Source organism: Parasteatoda tepidariorum, chromosome 1, assembly GCF_982258835.1.
Source record: "Parasteatoda tepidariorum strain Cologne lab strain chromosome 1, Ptep-v5.0, whole genome shotgun sequence".
In the NCBI taxonomy this organism is placed as follows: domain Eukaryota; kingdom Metazoa; phylum Arthropoda; class Arachnida; order Araneae; family Theridiidae; genus Parasteatoda; species Parasteatoda tepidariorum.
Genome location: NC_141755.1, coordinates 62,896,354 through 62,918,207, shown reverse-complemented (window position 1 = coordinate 62,918,207; position 21,854 = coordinate 62,896,354). Strand labels below are relative to the sequence as shown.

At 24.8% G+C, this 21,854-nt stretch overlaps 1 protein-coding gene across 4 annotated transcripts in view; it reads left to right on the top strand.

Moving 5' to 3' along the window:
- LOC107452930 (uncharacterized) overlaps positions 1–21,854 on the top strand; it is a 67,421-nt gene that overhangs the window by 32,046 nt on the left and 13,521 nt on the right. For all 4 annotated transcript variants that reach the window (XM_043056104.3, XM_016069561.4, XM_087165259.1 and 1 more), the window contains 12 exons: positions 1,813–2,004; positions 3,079–3,211; positions 4,417–4,569; positions 4,995–5,214; positions 6,438–6,583; positions 7,926–8,080; positions 8,173–8,457; positions 13,424–13,616; positions 15,969–16,199; positions 17,527–17,738; positions 18,377–18,563; positions 21,349–21,445. In XM_043056104.3, coding sequence (XP_042912038.3) covers positions 1,813–2,004; positions 3,079–3,211; positions 4,417–4,569; positions 4,995–5,214; positions 6,438–6,583; positions 7,926–8,080; positions 8,173–8,457; positions 13,424–13,616; positions 15,969–16,199; positions 17,527–17,738; positions 18,377–18,563; positions 21,349–21,445 — 2,204 coding nt within the window. The remainder of the gene's footprint in view (positions 1–1,812; positions 2,005–3,078; positions 3,212–4,416; positions 4,570–4,994; positions 5,215–6,437; positions 6,584–7,925; positions 8,081–8,172; positions 8,458–13,423; positions 13,617–15,968; positions 16,200–17,526; positions 17,739–18,376; positions 18,564–21,348; positions 21,446–21,854) is intronic.

The following is a 21,854-nucleotide window of genomic DNA, read 5'->3' as shown; positions in this document are numbered from 1 at the left end:
GATTCCAAACCTCATGTTTCATAACGAAGTATATTATAATTGTAAGAATTAAAAATTGCGTTTAAGGTCATGCAAAAATATTTATCTTGCCAAATCTAACTGAGTAGATATTCTTAGTGGTATCATTTTTAATTTCATTAGCATTTCATTAGACTAGTGGTGCTTGTTTGACATTGTGTCATTGTTTAAACATTTGTCCAAATGACTAAATCAATTTATAAATTTTTTTGTTCACAAATTAAAAATGTATATTTATTGCACATTATGTAGGATAATTGTTATTTCAAAACTTAACAAATAGGTCTTGAAATGTTACTATTACTAACTAAAGTTATGTTAAACTGTAAATAAATTGTGCATTCCTATTTTTTATAATTAATATTGAAATTATTTTTCCAATTTGCATGTAAATAACATAATCTTAGAGTTTTCAGATGTTAACCTATTTTTTTAGACTATATGTATATAGAGTTCACCTAGTTTTAATTAACTTCTCTTGTTTAACAATAGGTAACAGCAAGAATAAATTTAAAATAGAGTCATTAATTATTTTTAAATGATAAATTGTATATTTTAATTAATAGCCATTGGTTTGGCTTTAGGTAGAAATATAGGAGCAAGTACCACCCCCATAATTTTCCAAAATTTCAGATATTTTTTTAGTCATTTCATTTTTTAAAAGAGGTAATTAAACAAACTTTTTGGTTATAATTCAACGAAATAATATCATGATTATCACTTTCCTGTTAGTGATAACCATTTAATGATTTTTTAAAAATATTTTTACCATTGGAACTCTATAATTTTAATGAAACCGAATTTTTAAGCTCTATCATTAGTATATAAATGCATTTAGTAGTTTTTATAATGTAATTCATAAAATAGTATAATTTTTTTCCATTTATAATAATTTTTTAAACATAGTGAACAAATTTTTAGGCAATTTTTTCTTTAGTCAAAAGATTTGTGGTGTATTTTGCCTAAAGTATACAAATTGAACAAGGAACTTACAGCATGTTTTGAATTTGAAATTTTTTGGAATCCTTAATTTCTGGTGAAATTAGGACTGGCTATGTTTCAAATTCTTATAATTCTCAATCTTATTGTTGATATAAGTTTCATTTCATTAGTGTTATATTTATTTAGTGTATATTTTATTTATATTTATTGTAAACATTTATTTAGTGTTTAGATTTTGCTAAATCACAAACATAAAAACTTGTAATTTTGTATTATGGCTGTTCAGATACCTTTTTTGTTATTAGCTTTCAAACAAAAATACTTCTATTACTCCATTTTAAAAGTTTGCAAAAATGTTTTGTAAATAAAATAATAAAATACTGCTAATGACAGGAAAAAAAAACTTAGCTGAATTAAAGGATTGACAGATTGTACAACTATCTGTTTAAAACTGTCATTGTATCAATCCAATCCATTCTAATTTTACATAAGCTTAAAATTGTGCTCTAAAATGGATTCTAACTTAGATATCTTTATTGAAACTGAGTTGACCTCTCTGTAAAAAAATTTTTTAAATAAAATTTTTTTTATTTGCATTTTTAAAATTGTTATTGTGCTATTTATTTTTAATTTAGTATGTGTTGATTATTATTCTGAAATCTCTTTCTTTATATGAATGTGTATAAAAAGAAGGTCAAAAAACAATGTTTTGAGTAGTGTTTAATTTATTTATTTTGACCTTAAATTGACAAAATTAGCTTATCACAGATATTAAAATGTTCAATGGGTATGTTCTCAAATGTTTAGCAATTTTGGCAATAATTGACTTTTGTAATTCCTGGTACTTTATAGAATGTTTCTGAAGGACGTTACAGAAGATTATTAACACAAAACCTACAAGTGCAAACAGTGAATGGAATTTCTCTGCAAGACATTGTTTTAACAATTTCAGATTCTCATATTAATTCAGAGAAAATATTTTTAAATGATGTTCATTTGAGCTCTATGGCATCAACCTCAAGAGAAAAGCTTATCAACATTGATGTAAGTATTCTTTCAAATTTGATATTCAATACAATTCAGATTTATGTATTTATTTATTTATTTTAAAATGTGCACAAAGATTTAGAAATAATATGAAATTTTTATATTTAAATAACATTCTCATTGAAGGGTAGCTAGTAGAAATTATTTTGTATTGTGAAAATCTATCTCTCTTTGTGTGGTAAAAAATAGTTAGCCAAAATGTTTTTTTTTTTAAAATAGCAAGTAAGCTTTTTGTTAGTTTTTAGACTGGTTAAGGGCAACAAAGATACATTAAATACCATATAGCCCTCATCATACTGTTGATGCAAAAAATTGCAGAGCCTTAACTTCCATGACCTCCTTAGCAGGAGTGAAAATAATTTATTTATATTCCTTTTGTGTCAAGAAAATAAAATTAATCAAAGTTCCCCCCGTATAAGACTTAAATTTTCTCTGCTGTACTTGGTAGAATGCAACCAAATCTGGTTCTTGTATCATTAAACTCTACATTATCCATTCCTTAAAGTTTTCACATCTGCTACTCGTCAAAAATATGTTTTGGAATTTGTTAGTTTTGAAGGGCAAGGTCATTGTTTGATTAAAAATTGGATATATATCAAGGAGATTCTATTTTTTAAGATTACTTGCGATAGTCTTTGTATATTTTTCTTTCATATTACAGATTAGTTTCATGATTCATGCTTCCTAACTGTTTTTACTATGTTTAACAATAAATTTTTTCTAATAAAATGTTTTATTAACTACAAGGAAATTATAAATTTGATTTTCTATAAAGACAAATGAAACTTTTTTCACACTTTTATTGTTACAATACGGCATATATTGATTTTAATGCTTTTTCTTATGTATAATGTTTTATTATGACTAGTTACCTTTATTTTTGTTTTACCTTTATTTTTGTATTCAACCATTTATTTATGATTTATGGATATTAACTAAAATGTAAAAATTAAAAAACTGTCTTAATAAACAGATGATATGTAAAAATGTTTTGTTCAAAATTAAAAAAAAAATTTAATCTGTTTCATTATAAAGCAAAAATAGTTATTTTCTTCCCTTTAATTTATTTAGGATGCTTTCGTGACCAAGAATTTTTCATTCATATTTAAAGATATGCATGTAAAAGGTAACATCGATGTGCCTGTTTTGAATAATGTTTTAATGTCTGATTTAATGCATACTAAAAAACTTCAGATTTGCAAAGGTAAGTAGAATATTTTAGTAAACTTATTTATCATATTTGCAAGAATGTCTTTTTTGCTTTTAAAATATTTAAATTTTAATCTATTTTTGCTTAAATTTGAAACCATTTGTTAAAAAAGTAAGAATTACTAAAAATTAGTGATGCTAAGGAGTGCTAATTACAATAACATTGGTTTTGTTTAAAATTGTTCAGTATTCTATAATGGCAGAGCCCTCTGCATGAGAGTGTGTGTTAAAAATAACTTGTGGTGGAAATAACGTGTTTGTCATCCTTTGTATTTTGGATGATAAATTCTATCTCATGTTTCTTGCTTTTGGCATAAAGTTCTATTGTAAACAAGAATTTTTAAAAAAATAAAATTTACATAAAAATGAAGCTAATGTTGGGATAGCCCTTCTTTTGACCCTTGAGTTTTGATTCAAAATTGTGGATTTTGTTTACATTCTGTACTAGTCTACTTTTGTTTAACCTTGCTGGATATTGATTTTTTTATTTATAAGTATAAGTAACAGAAGGACTGAATGTGAAACTATTTGAAAATTGAATGGAAAATAAATGAATGCAAATGTTAAATTGATTGTCCCCTTATGCATAATATGATGCATGATCATTGGTATTAATGTGTGCACTCAATCAAATACTATTTCCTTTACTTTCTTAACATGGCCTTTCATTGTTCAATATATGCTGCAATGTCGAATTGAATGTTGTTACATATGTTAAAAAAACAAAGTTGTTAACCCAAGAAAGTTCGTCTTCAGAATTATCTTGTTACTTTACTATGTTCTGTCCTCATTTTACAATCAGTGATTCTTCCATTGTATTATTGATGTTAAAATAGACTCCCTATCTCTCATTGTAATTTAAGAAAGAATTACAATAGGAGCTACAGCAACATTCTGGATAATCTGATTAAATAAATTTATGAAATTTGAAACCATTTTTTAAAAAAATAATTTTGTTGACTTTGATGTGTAATATTTGATTTGTTTGTTCAAGTAAATAATTTATACAAATATGATTATAAGAATGATTATGTGCTTGAGTGTAGAAAATATTTCATTCAATTACTAGAGAGGAAATTGTTATAAATAAGGTTTCAGTGCTTTTTTTTTCTAAATATTTTCTGTTTATTATTAATAAAATTTCTTAGGATATTTACTATTTGCTCTGCTTTATTAATTTTTTTGAAAACTTATTTTTAGGCAGAACAGCTTTTGATAGAGTCCAGCTGAAGAGTTTACTCTCAAAAAATCTTAAATTTTCTACATTTAAAGATAAGAACATTGATAATTATTTTTTATCTACTTTGATGCCACAAAAACACATTCTCAGTGCAAAATTCATGAATATAAAAGGTAAACATTTCTAAATAACATAGATTCTAAAATTAAAACAATGCAAAATTAAAAATGTGTGTAATAAAATTAGTTAAGATACAATTATTTTGATGCCACGAGCAAAAAGAAAATAATATTCACTATCTTAACTCTGATTGATTCTTCAGAACTGAGATTGCGAATAAGTTGATTTCCTTTAAAATTTTCCAGAGGCAGTTTAGCTTCCTTTTATTTATGGCACCAAAATATGCTTCTAACTATTCTTATTTATTTATGTATGCTTCTATTCTTATTTATGATTCTATGTTGTTTTACATTCTATAATATTCCAGAACAAAAATAATCACTCTTTTTAAAATTGTTACTTGAACAATTTTATTCTTTTAGAAATGTTCTATTTTAATTTATTTGTATTGTACAGTAATTGCTTCAATTTTTTCTAGCAATGAAATTGGTTGTTACCGGCTTCTTGAATAGAAAAGATCTCAACAGATTGTATGATTCTGTTGTTACTTTGGATTCCAATCAAAAGATTTTAGCTACTTGTATGTTTTCAAGTTCATTAAATCTTAAAGTACTTAATGTATCAAATTTAATTGATTTGAATTCAGTTGTTCTACGTGATGTTTCAAGCTTAATAATTTCTCGCAAGGAGTTTATTGGGTAAGCTTATTTGATTTTAATAATTATTAGTATTATTAAAGATATAGTCAAATGATATATTTATTCTTTAAAAAAAAGTTCTACAAAAGAAAGTGTTGTAAGTGCTAATCTCATTACTGAGTTTTTTTTTTCATTGATCAATTAACAATGAAGTTTATTTAACCCTCTAACATTAGTTTTGATTGAATATTTAAGCTTCAGGCTTTCCTGTTAAAAAACAAAACAATTTTCCCCTTGTTTTTCATAGAGGAGGTACTGCATTGCACGGAAATTTCAGTACAGTTTTCTCCTGAGGCTGATCACTTTGAGGGTTAATCTCTTTTATTTATTCTTTTATATATTTTGAAGTATTTGTTTTAATATTTTAGAACTCTTTTATATAACATGTATTTCAAAATATATTCAAAGTTTTTATAACGATGAAATTACAGAATTAATGACGATACTGATAGTAGAAAATATTTTGTTATTTTTATCAAACATTTTGATTGAATGATTTTGCAGAAATAGAAAAATATTTATAAAATGTTAATTTGCAAATTGTTAGAATGTATTAAAGTTATTCCAGCAGACATTGTTTGAATTGGTTTTCAACTGAACATTGGTTTTCAACTGAAGGTTTGTCTTTAGGGAATTCCCCCCCCGCAAATATGTCATTTATATTATGATAAATTTGCGTTTTGAGGATAGAGGAGTAGTGAGGTTTTTTCTTCAAGATTTGAAGGTTATTATTAATGCACAAATTATTAATTAAAAAAATTTCTTGAAATGATGGAAATAATTTAAACCTAAGAATTAGATTTTTAGGTGTTTTAATTTGTGGGAATAATTTTAACACAATTTAATTTTATAACACAACTGGATAGTATGTGGGGATGATGATTTTGTATTAATAATGTTGCATATAATTAAATTTTTTCTGCATTTAAGATTTTATTGGTGTTTTTTGTCTACTAGTATTATGTTCATAATTTATTATAAAAAGTATTATAAAAACTGGGAGTATTATTATTAGAAGTAAGAAGGAGGTAACAAATAGTTAAAGTTAGTAATAATTATCCAATTATGCGGCAGATTTTATTTTTTGATTTATCCGATTCTATTGTGATAACACTTTCTGAAATTTATTGCATGTATAGAAAATATAAATGTATATTAAAACCCTCCATAAAAATAAAGCATATATACATCATGTTAAGAATTCTTTTTAATATTATTTACAGATCTTTCTCTGCTGAAAACTTGTGGCTAGATGGTAAAATAAATAATGTTTCAATCAATGATCTGAGTATGAATGCTTTTCTAAAAAATTCTCGAAATATCATCCAAAAAGTGATTACTTTTCAGTCAAATTTTTCAACACCCTCTTGTAAGTAAAATAAATCATTTGTTTTAAGTAATCTAAGTACATTTATGTTTACTTGTGTCTTATGTTTTCAAAGCTGCTTTGTCGTTCAAAAATTTCTGCTGTTAAAAGTTTTGATTTTTTTTTCTTGCCTACTTCTATTTATTGAAATACGCTTTTATTTTTGAAAATGTTCCTTTTTTAATAATCATTACATTTAGTTTTTCAAATCTGATTTAATTGACAATATTAAAAACATGATTGTGTTAGTTGCTTATCATATGTAGATAAAGAAAAACTGACTTCCTTACACATGTAATAAACATGTGTAATAGCGCTGTCTATTCCTTACACATGTAACTTATTTAAAACCTTTTTTTTCTTGAGGATGCTGAAAGCAGTGATGTGACTAATTGACCCCAAATCATAAGTTTGTTGTTAAAAGAATGAAGTGATGCAGCATAATACTAAATATTAACTTCTTTTAAAGATAACTCTGGGACCTCAAATTTTGTTCTAATATGTCCTAATGTTTTATAGAAATAATATATAATTAAATATATTTGAATATTGTGTATTATTGTTTTTAATACTTATACACTTTTTTTTCCTTACTATAAATCTGTTTCTGCCTTATTTCATAATAAGAATGTTCACTTAAAAAGCTATTATATTTATATTGAATTAACTTTGTCTGCTTGGTGTAAACTATACATTTTTCTCATCAGAAAAAAATTCTGTTTTTAACTTCAATCTTCATTTTATTTTTATTTTTTTATAAAATCTCCATGTTTTAATTCTCAAATTTTTGATTAAAGATTAGATTACAAGTACTGTGTGAAAAACTTATAGACACATTTTGTAATTTTTATTTTAATATAATAACAATAGAAGATGGTGAAATTTTTTAAACTTATTTTTATATATTATTTTGTTTATTTTCACTGCAGCTCCAGACTTTTAATTTTGAAATTTTAGTGCCATACAATCAATTTTTATAAAAAGAGCCTCATTTCTGTATTTAAAATTAAAAGTTAGTCTCATAAGTCTTCAACTTTAAATGTTTTCAAACTTTTTTTTATGGTTGTAGTAATAAAAAGTACAAAAAATTTACTATTAATATTATTATAAAAACATCAGATATTCAGTATTATTACTGTTACAATTAATTTTAAAACCATTTTTTGCTAGTTTGACACATCAAGTAAATTTTATATATTTGTGCACTTAGTATATTTGATTTAAAATATTTAAATAATACTATATATAAGCTGTAGCATAGAGAAATAAATTGTCTATCCTTACTATTATCTAAAATTGTTATATTTAAAACATTTTTGTATTTTATATGCTCATTTTTATTTAGTAAAGGTTGATCTGAATGCTACACTTGATCATGTAATGTTTTCTGAGCTTCTAAAAGTTGAAGATCCACTGCATGCTGATGCATTCCAGATTTCTTCTGTTTATGTTAAAAACTTAACGTTTAATGGACAGATAAATCAATGTGGCTCATTTTCGGTTAGTAATAGGCTTGAAATTTTTCTTAAGCATTTTTATTTCAAGATTTTTATTTAGAAGATTTTTAATAACTGAAACAATATTACTTTCAGGAATTATTTGAAAGTGCATTACAAAAAAATAAAGGACAAACATTCTTGATGAGCAAGAACTTTAATAGTTTAAACATTGATGGAAATTTATTTCTAGAAAAAGATATTAATGGTTTATCAGCGCATGATATTAATCATAAATTATCATTCCTTGAAGGAGAGAATGAATCAAAGAATTATAAGTTTTTTAATGTTCGTGCAATCTGGTTGAGAGTTTCGAATTATTTTAATGGCATTGATGTGGACTTTATTTTAAAAGACTCAATTACTAAAGAGGGCACTGAGGTTAGTAATGTTCTTTTATTTTTATATTTTATATATTTTTATTATTTCATTTATTTAAATGTGCTACATATAGTACTTTAAGAGTCTGCATGCGAGATTTTTTAGTGTAAAATCCGAGAAACCACTCAATCTTTTTAAAATGAATTTTGAGAATGCATATAGAATTCTGCCGAATACATAAAAAGCTTTGAAGACATTGGGAAATTAGTTTTTTATTTAACATAACTTTACAATTGTTTTTCTTGCAAAGCTATAAAAATAGTTTCAACTCCCAATGCATATCTGAAAATATTTAAATAATTGAGCATACAATGCATATCAAATTTTGCTAAATTCATAAGAAGAAAGGATGCCTTTAGATATTTAGTGGGAGGTGAAACTCCGTATATTAGTATATACCTTTAGGGTAATAACCCCTTAAAATAATAAAGCTCACTATCCAGCCAATTCCAAGAAAAAACACATTTTAATATTTAAGCATACGTTATGCACTAGCTATTGTCTCATTTTTTACTTATTATACCCGACATTTACATTATATTATTTTTTCTTGCTTTCATTTAACTAATAGAGATTTTTTCCGTTTGTAAATAGTAGTATATAAATATAAAATATTTTATTTATTAATTTTTTTAGTTACTAGATATTATTTGACATTTAAATTACAGGTATAATGAAATCTTTCAATAAAAGGATATAAGTTAAAATAATTAAAAGCAGTGGTTATAATAATAAAAAAGTTAGATAAGGTGATTCCTTCAAATGTATTAATCTGTTAATCCTTGTGTCATTTATTTTTATAGACAGGAAAAAAGTAATAAAGTATTTATATAATTCTGCATAATTGTTTAAACAAATTCGATGAATTGATTTTCATGAAAACTACATTAAAATGTAAAAAAAATCTTTTACCTACTTTTAATAAAATGATAAGATATAATCGATACAATTCTAAGCTTTTGCATGTTAATGAAGTAAGTTTTTCTGCAGACAATTTTTGAAAATGTTTATGTTGAAAATTATCTTTTGTTTAATGTGTAGGATGCCAATTAATTTTTCGTTTTTAATGTTTTTATTACAATTATAAACCAGATTATTGTTTGTTTATAAAGCAAAGTGTTTATACAAAATTAAAAAAAATAACTATTTAACTATTATAAGCTCTATTTATAAATATTATTTTAACCTTTTCTATTTTGTTGAAAAATTAAATAAGGACTGTAATTTAAGTATTAAGAAATATCTAATAAAATAATAAATAAATTAAATTATATTTAAACTATTTGCAAACAGAGAAAAATTTGGGAAAGAAATAGTTCTGCATGAATGTTCCGACTCTGGACTACTGTGTCACTAGTGAAGAGAAGATTTGAAGATTGAACTAGTTTATTAAATATGCTTGAATTTCCTCAAAATTGCCTGGTTAGTGTGCTGTATTATTTTAAAGGAGGCCCACCATTAGGATATACTATTACAGGGTGGCCACCCACTTGGAAAACCTTGAAAACCTGGAATTATCAGGGAATTTTTCTATGCTGGAAAAAACCTGGAAATATCAGGGAAATTTGAATAAAAACCTGGAAAAATCAGGGAATTTTAAAGAAGACCTGGAAATTTTTTCTTTGATAATTTTTTTAATTTCACTAATTTAAATTATTTACTAATTTTCTTAATTTAAATTATTTCAACCCTTTTTTTAAACGGAAATGTATTGCCAAACAGTTGAAATATCAACTTAGCAATACTTTGCTTGCATCAAAATTTGCTCCATTACAGCTCTGTTAAATTAGAATGCCACATAAAATTCTCCCACTGTTGCTAAACGAATATAGAAACCTTTGACCGCTATGGGACTATGCAATTTAGGAAAGATTCTGGTAGAGGTGGAAAAAGGGATTGGGATATTAGCTTCTGTTTTTAAATTCTGTCCTTGGGCTTCAGCCCAATTATGGCTCCATTTATTTCTCAAGTTTGTTCTGATGCTTTAGTGGTAGTTTTGATAAAATGTTTTTGTATTTTCAACTTTATAAATTCTCCAAAAGTTATTTGGTTATAATTTAATAATAATAGATTTTATATTGCCCTCTTTTTCTGAAAGCTTTTCTACTCCCATTCAAAGAAATCTGTGAATTATTTTTTCTCAGCAAACCAACCCATCGCACATTTTTTTACAATCGCTAACAGCAATGTTTGTCGACAAATCGTTACAATTGTTGCAGTAATGCTAATTTTTTTTAATTTCATTTTAACCTTTTATATTATATTTTAATTTAAGAAAAAAAGGTTTTTTTAAGAACCAATTATATATTAATATTTAATTTTACTCTTTTGTTGATCAATATATGATTTTTGATTCAAAATTTTGTACCAAAACATTAAAAAATCTTGCCAAATTGTCAAAAATTATTTTTTTCAAAATTGTATGTTATAAAAATAATAACATTATAAGAAAAAAGAAACAAAAACCTGGAAATTGTAAGATTTTTGTCTGGAAAACCTGGAAAAATCAGGGAAATTTGAAACCTGATTTGAGTGGCCACCCTGTATTAATATACCAGGCTTCATCCCGAAGTGGATTACCCAAGCCGTGTTCTCTCCTGGATAATAATTTTAAAGACATTCTGAAATTTGTTTTCAATTTAACATGCAAATTTGCGAATTATATGTTTCACAAGTTATTTTTCTTTCAAAGCTATGAGAATATTTTTATACCAAGTATTATAATTTGGCTTATATAATGCATTTCGAATTCTGCCAAATTCATGCTAAGAAGTTGTGAAGAAAAAGTGAAATCATTTGTACATGCTAGAAACAAGTCATTGTGAGAAAGCAAGCCATTTCTTAATAAAAGCTATAAAAATATTTTTAAATCTTTAAGCCAAAAAAAGGGTAAAATTGCACAGAATTTCCCCTTTTATGTTTTTGTTTCTTATTGAATAACGCACGCAGCATCTCTTTGAATAACTAAAAAAAAAAAAATAAAAAAAAAAAAAAACGGCCTTAAGTTTATATTAAGCCTGAACTAATGTTTAAATTAGAAATGGAAAAACAATATTTGAAGCTATTTTAAGTAAAATTTATACGGAATTCATCATTTTGAATATTGAGTCAATATTCTATGTTTTTTAAAATCCCTTCTGAAGCTTAATTATTTTCATTTCATTTAACATTTTACATGAAGTTTCGTTCAACTTTTAAGCTGTTTGCTAAATATCTTTGAGTATTTATTAAAAATGTTTAGATATTGGTATTATTTGAAAAATTTATTCTAATGATCTATTATATATAATTCTCTTACGTGGCTCCCAAATTTTGGCTGTATTTCTTTTCCGCCGGTGGCAACGTTTGCTTTGTTTTGAAAACACCAAAGAATTCTACCTTTTAATGATGTGTTTCTGATTTAATATATATAATTCTCTTACGTTTCTCCCAAATTTTGGCTGAAGTACTTTGTACAACTAAATAAGATTCTTTTCACAACAGTTAAATATTTACTTTATTTTCTTCATTCATAGATAAAACAGTCGGCAAAGAATTCTGTTAGGTTAAAAAACATTTCGCTAAAAAAATAACGAATTCTAAAAGAAATAAAAATAAACAACTTAAAAAATAAAAATGCTGTTGCCAGCCATAGAATTTTTTGAAAGTTAAGCAACATAAATCAAAATGACATAGAAGCGCAACTAGATCAAAATTATGATACCTGAGCGATTGACGTAACAAATCCTTCAATTCTAAAGGTGTTGTATTGCCAAATGCCCAAATTAACAATTATGTACTTAAAGTAATTCTATAAAAAGTTTTAAATAATCAACTTACTTCTACAACTGCTTCTTGAAGAACTTGACTCATTGATTAAAAATATTGTTTTAATTTTACAGTACTAACTTTACTTCTACTTTCATTATTGCTATGACCCTCTTTCATTACATTTTACAACTTCATGCTAAATTTGAGGACTTTAAGTTGTTTTGTGGTTGAATACTGACATTTAGAAATGTGTACATAAAAAAAATAATATTTAGAGGATAAGAGTTGCTTCAGAAAAATTTAAATCGTTGACATTGAACTTAACAATGGAAACAATCGTTTTTGTGAAAAATTGAATTGTATTGTTGACATCAAAACTAAAAATATTGTGTTTCAACTTAACAATACTACCTTAATTTATACTTTAGAATTGCCTCGGAGAAATTTGAATTGTTAGCAATGACTTAAACAAAAGGTTTTATTTTAACTGACAAATACTATATTATAATTTTAACTTTTTCTATGACTATACTCATTTTCTTACTCTTTTCTTTGTTTTTCATACATTTTATTTTTTTGTGATAAAATAAACTTATAGTTGTTCTGCTTGTGAACACTGATGAAAACACAAAATGATGGGTTTCATCAACAATCAAAAATATCTACATTTATTTTACAAATTCCATATTATTAAGGTGGCGCCCTTCAGAGAATTGAAAATACAAAATTATCTTCATCAAAGCCGATGCTTTCCATCCGGCATTCAGTGGCTGACTACTATTTCATATTGTTTTACAACACATGGCTTTAGCCCTCTGGTGGGAAAGACTTTAAAACAAAACTTACAACAGTTACTTTTCTCAACAACTGAAATTTAGAATAGTGTGATTAAGAAAAATATCTGAACTGTTTGCAATTTCAAATGAATATTGAAACGTACAGGTTTAGAATTTTTTACAGTGAAAAGTTTTCGGAACTTCAGTATTAAAAAAAGTATACAAAAACTAGACGTTAAGAACGTATCCAATGAGTGAGCAAAGCGAGCATTGGATTGCGAAGCAATCCTAAATGAACTGTGAAAGCAGTTCCGGGGGTTGGTGAGCGCCAGCGAGCAGGGGGCGAAGCCTCCTAGTTTAATATATTTTACTTAAACATGCATGAATGGGTTAAACAATAAATGTTGCAAATTCTGTTCTTGTGTTTATTTTCACTTTAGGAAATTGCTGGTAGAAAAAAATTCACAAATTTGTTTCTGAAGAGTTTAAATGTGTTAAACATCAAGTCTGATGCCATTTGTGGTGTTGATATTGTATTGCTTGCAAGCAACTATGTAAGCAGAACAAAGAGAAACCAGAAGTTGTTTTTATCGAAACTTCCTGAGATGTATGTGAAAAATGCTATTTTTGAAAGTGAGTTAAAGTGATGTATATTATAAATTATTCATGAAATGTGTGTGTTAAACTTTAGATAAAATTTTATTTTTGTGCAGTAATAATCAAAAACAATATAAAAATCAATATGTGACATGAACAGAGATGGATCTAAAATCATTCAGAAACAGGTATGCTTAAAAAGAAAAGGCAAATTTTTCGTAGTTTAATTATGGTTGAGATTTAAGTTACAAACATTATTTTAATTATGGTTATAAAATTCAGAGATGTTATTTCAACATTTGTATTTTTCAAACATTTAAATTTTTCGGAATTAATAGGTTTGTAACTGTGACTACTTGCTCAAATCTTTTCATTGAATCTCTGTCTATGCAATTCAAATGAAAAACCATAAAATCACTGAAATTTTTTATAAACTGAATTGATTACTTTTTAGAATATTTTTTCTTCTTCTAGTTAAAGGGTTAGTTTGATGTCATCAAGTTTCCTTTTTATAAATTATTTTTATGTAATATTTTCTAATGTTTGTAAATTAGTAAGTAATCTGCTAGATCTGTTATTAGAATGTTCTGTTCTGTTATTAATAATCTGTTAGTAGAAAAATGCAGGAAATTGAAATTTCAGTATTTGCAAGTGTTTAATATGAATTGTGCGTTATTGCATACAAGATATTTACAATTTTTGAAAGTGTTAAAAAAGCATTAAACTATAAAATTAGTGGTTTTTTCCAACGATGCTTTGTAAAAAAAAATTACTGCATGTAATTTTAATAGAACCTTTATCACTTGAAAACTTTAGTATATTTAATAGTATAACTATTGTTAATATAAACAATATTAACAACATAACATAAATAATGTTTTAAATTTTGAAAGGAATATCTAACTATCAAAAGAATGGAGCAATTTTTTAAAAAAAAGTTGATTAAGTACCTTTAAGTACCTTATAAAAAATTGATTAAGTACCTTTATATTATTTTATTTTTGTAGAAGTGCAGGTGCATAAGACTGTTCTATTCCTTCATTGAAGAGATAAACATTATTTTACATAGTGTTTATCATTCACAATAAAGTTATTCAACATCAAAAGATACAGAGAAAGAATAAACATGTTACATAGTACACGTTACATATAGAATAAACTTGAACTTGGAAACATCTTAAACTTGGAAAACATGGAACTACAAGACCTACAGCTATATAAAAACAGAAAATGACATTTTGATTAATTCATTTTGTGGCATTGTTAAGGAAAGAAAGATATTTCTTACTCTCAAAACAAAAGTAATTCCCTTTATGTCTGATAACAAAATGACAAAAATTATCAATCATATTGTTTTTTTCTTTACTTATGAATACTTTTCCGAATTCTGACAAGGTTACCACTTCTATGAATTTAATGTTATCTGTTCTAAAAAATTAATATTTTAATTATGTTCTAAATACTGGCAAATATGCTGGCTTTTTATATACATTTTCAAAATGAACATATGTATGAATATACAGGATGATAATAAAATAACTTTGCCTATATTTGTTCCCTGGCAATCTTACCATTTTAGTTAATAGAATAAAATTTTGAATAATTTTACTATAAGGCATACAATCACAAATAGTGATAAAAAAGATTATCTAGATTTCAGAGTAATTTAACTCAAATAATGTTATGTTTAATTTTTTGCATAAAATATATTTTTCATTGTTATTAAATGTGAACTTCATAAATCTTTTCAAACTTAGAATTTTATATAAATTGACTTGGAAAAGTCAGATAATTTTTTTCCTTCTTGATTACGAATTTTGAAAATAAGTTGTGCTACTAATTTGTAAACATTGAAATTCTCTCATTGTTATCGTAACAGTGATGGATATTTCATATCATCCAACATTTGAGATTTGTACAAAATAATTTCTGAAGTAGTAGTGAACTGAAACAAAAAACTTTAAAACAAATAGAATTTTTACAATTTTACTTTTATTAGGATTTAAAAGCATGACCTCTTGTTTACCTGATCTTTTATATACCTTATTAAAATTATAAGTGATGGACAAAATACTTTTAATTCTAATTTATTACAATATTAATATATTACCTTTACTACCACCAGGAAAAATACTTTTAGTAGTAGTAGATGGATAACTGTTTCTAACAATATTCTTGAGTAATTCCTTTATGCCCAATCTGAAACTATATGTTTGCCAATAGGTCATATGTTAGCAAAGTTATTTAATAGTCATTCTGTATGTAAAAATAGATATAATGCATATAGAGTTATATGTTCTTATGTTATATGTTAGTATATGCATATTATGATATATGTTGTATGCATATAGAGTCATTCTCATTGTTATAATTTTTTCTATTTTATAGAACAATTAAATGGACTGAAATTGCCTGAAGATTTAGTCTTAACAAACAGTGATGAAATAATAGCTTTCCCTGTGTACTTTCAAAATGCAACTAGAATGTCTTCTGATTTAATTGTTTTTGGATCTTTAGATGGTGTTAATATTTCTCAGTTGTTAAGAAATAAGGTATCTTTAAGTGATTTCAGTAATCTACAGTCAAGTTTAAAATTTCTTGACAATACCAATATTTTGGGTAAGAAAAAGCAATTATTTTACTAAATTTACTAATTTTTTAAGAATTTGGCCATTTTTGATTAAAATGAGGTGCGAATCAAAGGGATGAATAACGTCTTTAGTACATGTTCTACATTGAACATTAATTTTTTATTCATAAAGTTAAAATATCTTTGTATGTCACGCAATCATTTAATTTTTGTTAAAATAATATGTTAAATTTTAGCACGTCTTTTTATCATACTTTCTTTTGGATTTTGTTTTGTTTGGTATTTTAGTGTAATGAATAGAATGTTATGCAGATTAACAATATCACAAGTATTCAAATTCTTTGAGACAGCTTTGTGCTTGAAATCTTTTCATTTTAAAACGTTTTATTTTCGTTATATGATAGAGAAATTATTCGAAAGATTTAGAAATTTGAAAAAAAATATTGGTTATTTATTTTTATTCTAAAATGGTTTTAATTCTTAAAATTGTGAAAGTAAAAATTTTTGTTTCGATTTGAGCACCTTTTAAAAGAATATTTAATCATTTAAAATTTGAAATTCTTTCTTCATTCTTAAGTTATATCATACAATTTCATTGTAGATTTAATTAATTTATTTGAATTTAGTGCCCCTTACTCCTTTTTTTTTGTTGGTGTTCTCATTTGCCTAATTTTGTTTTTGAATTAAATATAGTTTTTAGCACCATTAGTTTTTTTATTTTGTGTAGAGTACACGTTGTAAGTTTTTTTTTTTTTCGTGAATTTTGTGCAGTATTGTCACACTTGGTTTTTGTGTCAACTATAATTTTTTTCTTCTTCATTCCATATAGATTAACCCAATAATGGGGATAAGAAAAAGAAACTAACTTCTTTCTTTCTGGTTGGCGTGTAGAAAGTTCGTAAATTATTGTAGAGTGTGTCATGTGTCACATAGGAATATCATAATCGGGCAAACTTTAAAAGTATATACCTTCGTTCAAAAAATATCAAGCTGTTCTAAAAATTTTTGATGAAATAAATCTTAGTGTTATTTGCATTTATTCCAATTTATAGTAAATTTCATTTGTTTATAAAATTTTTCAAAATTAAATACTGGGTGTTGCTGATATAACAGAATATGTTATGTCTGTAAAAATCATTTTTCCAATTTTCTTAAAAATTTTAAAATTCTACAACTTTTGAAAAATTGGGAGTAAGTGTAAATTGCTCTATATTATTATTATAAAATATGTAAACATTACATACTTTATAAAATATTACAAATTGTGTTATCAAAATATGTCAACAGATGTTTGTTTATAAATTTTATTCAATGCAGAAATTGTTTTGAATCTTCTAATTGTAAATTACTTTTTAGGAAATTTGGCTATCAATGGATTGGTGAATAACATTCATTTTTCGAACGTTATAAAATTGTCTGGATTCTCAGTTGTTCATTCTAGAAAAGCTTTTAACAAGCATTTGTTCATACCAAAAATCACAGTGCTTGGATCTATTAACAATAAATCTGTAAAAGCTCTTTCACAAATTGTTAGTAAATATCATGAAGCTGCAAATTTTTCAAAATTGGTAAGTATTTATATCAAAAGCATCTTGAATTTTATTTTTATTTTAAAAAAGTTTCCTTTAAATGAAGTAAAAATTACATTGTTTGAAAAAGAGAAAAAAAATTGAAGTTTAAATAATTGTTTTTTTAAAATCATGACTGAATCTCAGTTATCTGCGGAATAAATATTTATCGAAGATAACCAATTTTTTTAGAAAAGTTCTTCTGTATTAGTTATGGAATAACATGTTTTTTTTTTAATATTAACTTTTTTAAAGTCCTATAACTTTTCCTTTTACTTTTGAAAATTATTTTAAAGCGCAATAATTTATGATGTCTTTAAATTAAATTTTTGTATTTTTAGGGTTTGAACATTTTACTTGAATGGTGTGCTTCAATCATCATTCTTATTCTTTTTATCAAATATCAAATTAGTATTTAAATTTAAGACTTCCATGAAATATTTTTTTACACACTAAGAATCAACTAACTACTAATCTATACTATATACCTACTAACATATTAGGTTCAAATCATGTGGACAGTTAATTCTGCTGTAAAACTGCCTATTGAAATATTTGAATTGTACTTAGCCAAGTGGTTTTATCAATGTCTTTTAAAGTATTAAGAGTTATTTATTTGCATAATAAACATGTTTTAGGTTCAATTTTTTAACTTGAATCTGTCATCTTTATTGATAACTGATGATGTAAATGATGTACCAATGACTAATTTGTGGAACTCTGTCCATATTGTTGAAGAAAAAGTGTATGAATCATTAGATAAATTTTCAGAAGTTATTAATCAGCACAACAAAGATCTCTATGATATTGAAGATGGAGTTAATTGTAAGTGCATTATTTATTTATATATTTTTTCATGATATTTTTTCTGTATTCATTCTTTTTTTACATTCTTATTTTATTCATTTTATAAATAAATGCTTACCAAGTGATTTTAATGGTCATGATTCTTCATAATTCTTATACTTTGTTGGGAAATTTATAGTTCAAAAGGTTCTTAAAAATTTATGAAGCTCTTTTTTTTTACTAAACTATTAAGTGTGTATAAGGTTGTAAAATTTATTTTTACTTGTTTTAATGCAAACTTTATAGTTTTTATTTTTAGTCCATGAAAAGAGTTACTTTTCGTTTTTAATATCAATATTATGTGACTATAACTCAAGATTTTATTTATTAACTTCCTTGCTTTAAGTTTGTTTATTTATTATTTTTTGCTAGTAACTTGCTTTACTTTTATGAAATGAAGTGAATTATCAGATCTGATTTATATTAGGTTTTAATTTTTAATGACAAGTGTATTTTCACAAGCCTAGTTGTTATATATTTATATTTTCTCATTGAATTGAGTCTTAATTCAGTGAAATCTGTTTAAAACGTATCTTTACAATGCATAAACTTCATATTCTACTTAGGCTAGTGTTTGACTTATAAAGAGTTCATGCTGTGTTCTTCTTAAAGCGTTTTTGGAAGTGCAGTCGCCCTAGCTGTCCCTTGATCCCTATAAGTACGACCTCTTTAAACTTTTTCTAAAAATGAGCTGCCATCCCTTAAATCCTTTTACTCATATAACATTTTTAAAAGAATTAATTACTTACTGTTCAAATAATAATTACACACTGGTAAAATTATCTTTTTATAGGTTTAATACTTATTAGTATTACAAATATTTACTTCGTTTAGAATTATTCTCAACTGGTTAAATTTTTATAAGTTTCTCTTTTTTTCAGGGTGGGGAGGGATATATTAACTTTTTTAAGTGATTTTAAATTTTAAAATTATTTTTTAAATAAATACCTTTTTTTTTTAAAATGTGTCTTTAATAATTTTTTTTTTATTTTCAGTTTAAATTATAGAAAAAAAAAACTTTAAAATTGTTTATCAAAAAGTCGTTTTTTTTCTTTCAGTTTTCTTTTCTTTTTTTCTTTTTTTTCTTGAAAAAAATTGTGCTCGGAGATCGATTTTTATTTTTTTAAAAATTGAAAATTTTCTCCTGTTTTGATAATGTGTGAGAATTAATTTTTCTAATATATACATAAAATAGTTTAAGAGAGCTATTAAAAGACTGTTGAGGATCAAACTTAGTTCTTACATAATATTACACAATTTGATAAATTTTTTCTGTGTTAAGTGACTGAATGCCTTTTTTTTGTGAGGAAGCACCCTGCCCTTTTCTATTCCTAGAGAGAACAGTTGCATAAACTTTATGCAACTGTTTTCATCAATTTGATACTTGAGACTTTCAGACAAATTAGGCATATTTAACTATTAAGGTGGCCAATTTAATATATTGTTGCGTATTGTACTTTACTTTGTTATAACTGGTGGGCCGATTACAGTGTGCATGCTGAGAAAATTTTCATGTTTTTGATTTATAAATCATAATAAAGAGAGAAGTAAAAACGGAAGTACGTGATCTGTATTGGCTGGCAAGCTGTTCAACTTTCAGTCCTCTATTGTTATTTTCTAAGAGATATTTTGTTGATTATAATTAATTGTGGTTTTTAAAAATGGCTATAAAGTGTATATTAATCTTTTTTTAGTAAGATTTTTAATTTTGAAAATTGTTATTTACACTTTGATTCACTGATTTCAGAGTTAGAATAAATGTTAATAAATGTATATATTTTTTTTTTGTAATTTTGCTAGTTTTCTCTTTATAAAGTATCATTTTTGGTTTGTTTTTGTTATATTTTTTATTGTTTTGATTTTTCCCTGCTATAGTCATTTTATATGGAGTTTGAGTTATATTCTTCATTTTAAAAGCATTATTTTACTTGAAAATTAAATTTTTTCACTTCAAATTAATGTAAATTTTGCATTGAATCTTGTTATTTTAAATATTTTCCCATAACAAGTTTCGATGTTCAATGTAATTGACATACAGCTTTTGGACAATAGGCATTCTTTTAGTTTAGAGAATATCAAAAATTTTTGAAAATTCAATGATGGTTCATGGATATTGTAGTTTTTTTTGCATTTTATTTTATTTATAAATTACATATGCATTCTAATTATTACCTTGTTTTTCATTAAATTTATAAAGGCTAACTATATTTTATAATTTTTTAAAAAAATTTCCTTTAAACCCGTTAAAAAATTTTAAAAGCATTTTTTTTAAAATTATTTTTCGTACGTAAAGAATTTTAACATCCTATCTCTGCTTTTTATCTGTTTTCATACTAAATATTAATTTAACTAAACTTTAACTAAATATTAGTACTAAAATATTAATTACCACTTGTTTTTTTCATTCAGGTTTATTTCTACTGAAAACTAAATGTTTACTGGTTTAGATTTTTGTTTATATGTAATCTTGCTTTTTCATATTTTTTGAAAATAAATATGAAAATAACTTTTTTTTAAAAATAACATTATAAATTTATAAAGCATAACTAGTTCTTGATAAATTTATATGATTTGTTACATGTTTATATTTATTTTAATTATTTTGAAAGACTTTGTAAAAACATTTCAAAAACTCTACAGTCATGTAAATATTATTTTAAGCTAATTGAAACTCACATAATTGAATTAAAAATAAAGATGAAGTTTAAAAATATCTTCTAAGTATAATTTTTATAATTTGTGGCTTAATTTATTTACTTTTTAGATCATCCTTCTTCATTTGGTTTCTTTATATTACATCAGTTGTTGAATGTTGGTACCTCTGTCCAGGCATTACCTTTTTATGAATCTGGAGTGTCTGGGTAACTAAGTTTTCCTTATATAAAAAATAATTTCAATTTTATATTTCTTATATGTGTCTATTATTCTCAGAAATAATTTAATAAATATGTCAAAATCAATACTATTAGACATTTTCAAGAATTTGTGAAAACTTAAATTCAATAATATTTGCAAAATAAGAAATAAGTAGTTATTAAATCATAAAATTTATAAAATCGATTTCAGTGAAGGCTGTTTGATGCTTCATAGTGTGGGGGCAGGCCTACTATGATGGCCAGAATTTCATTTCAAATGCGGCTGAAATTGGAATTAAATTATATTTTTCTAGAAAACTTTTAAATTTATAATTAATGGTATTTTTTTAAAATTTTATTATTTGAATTTGTTAATTTAACCATTTTTAAAATAATTTAGTGTATATAGACGTAC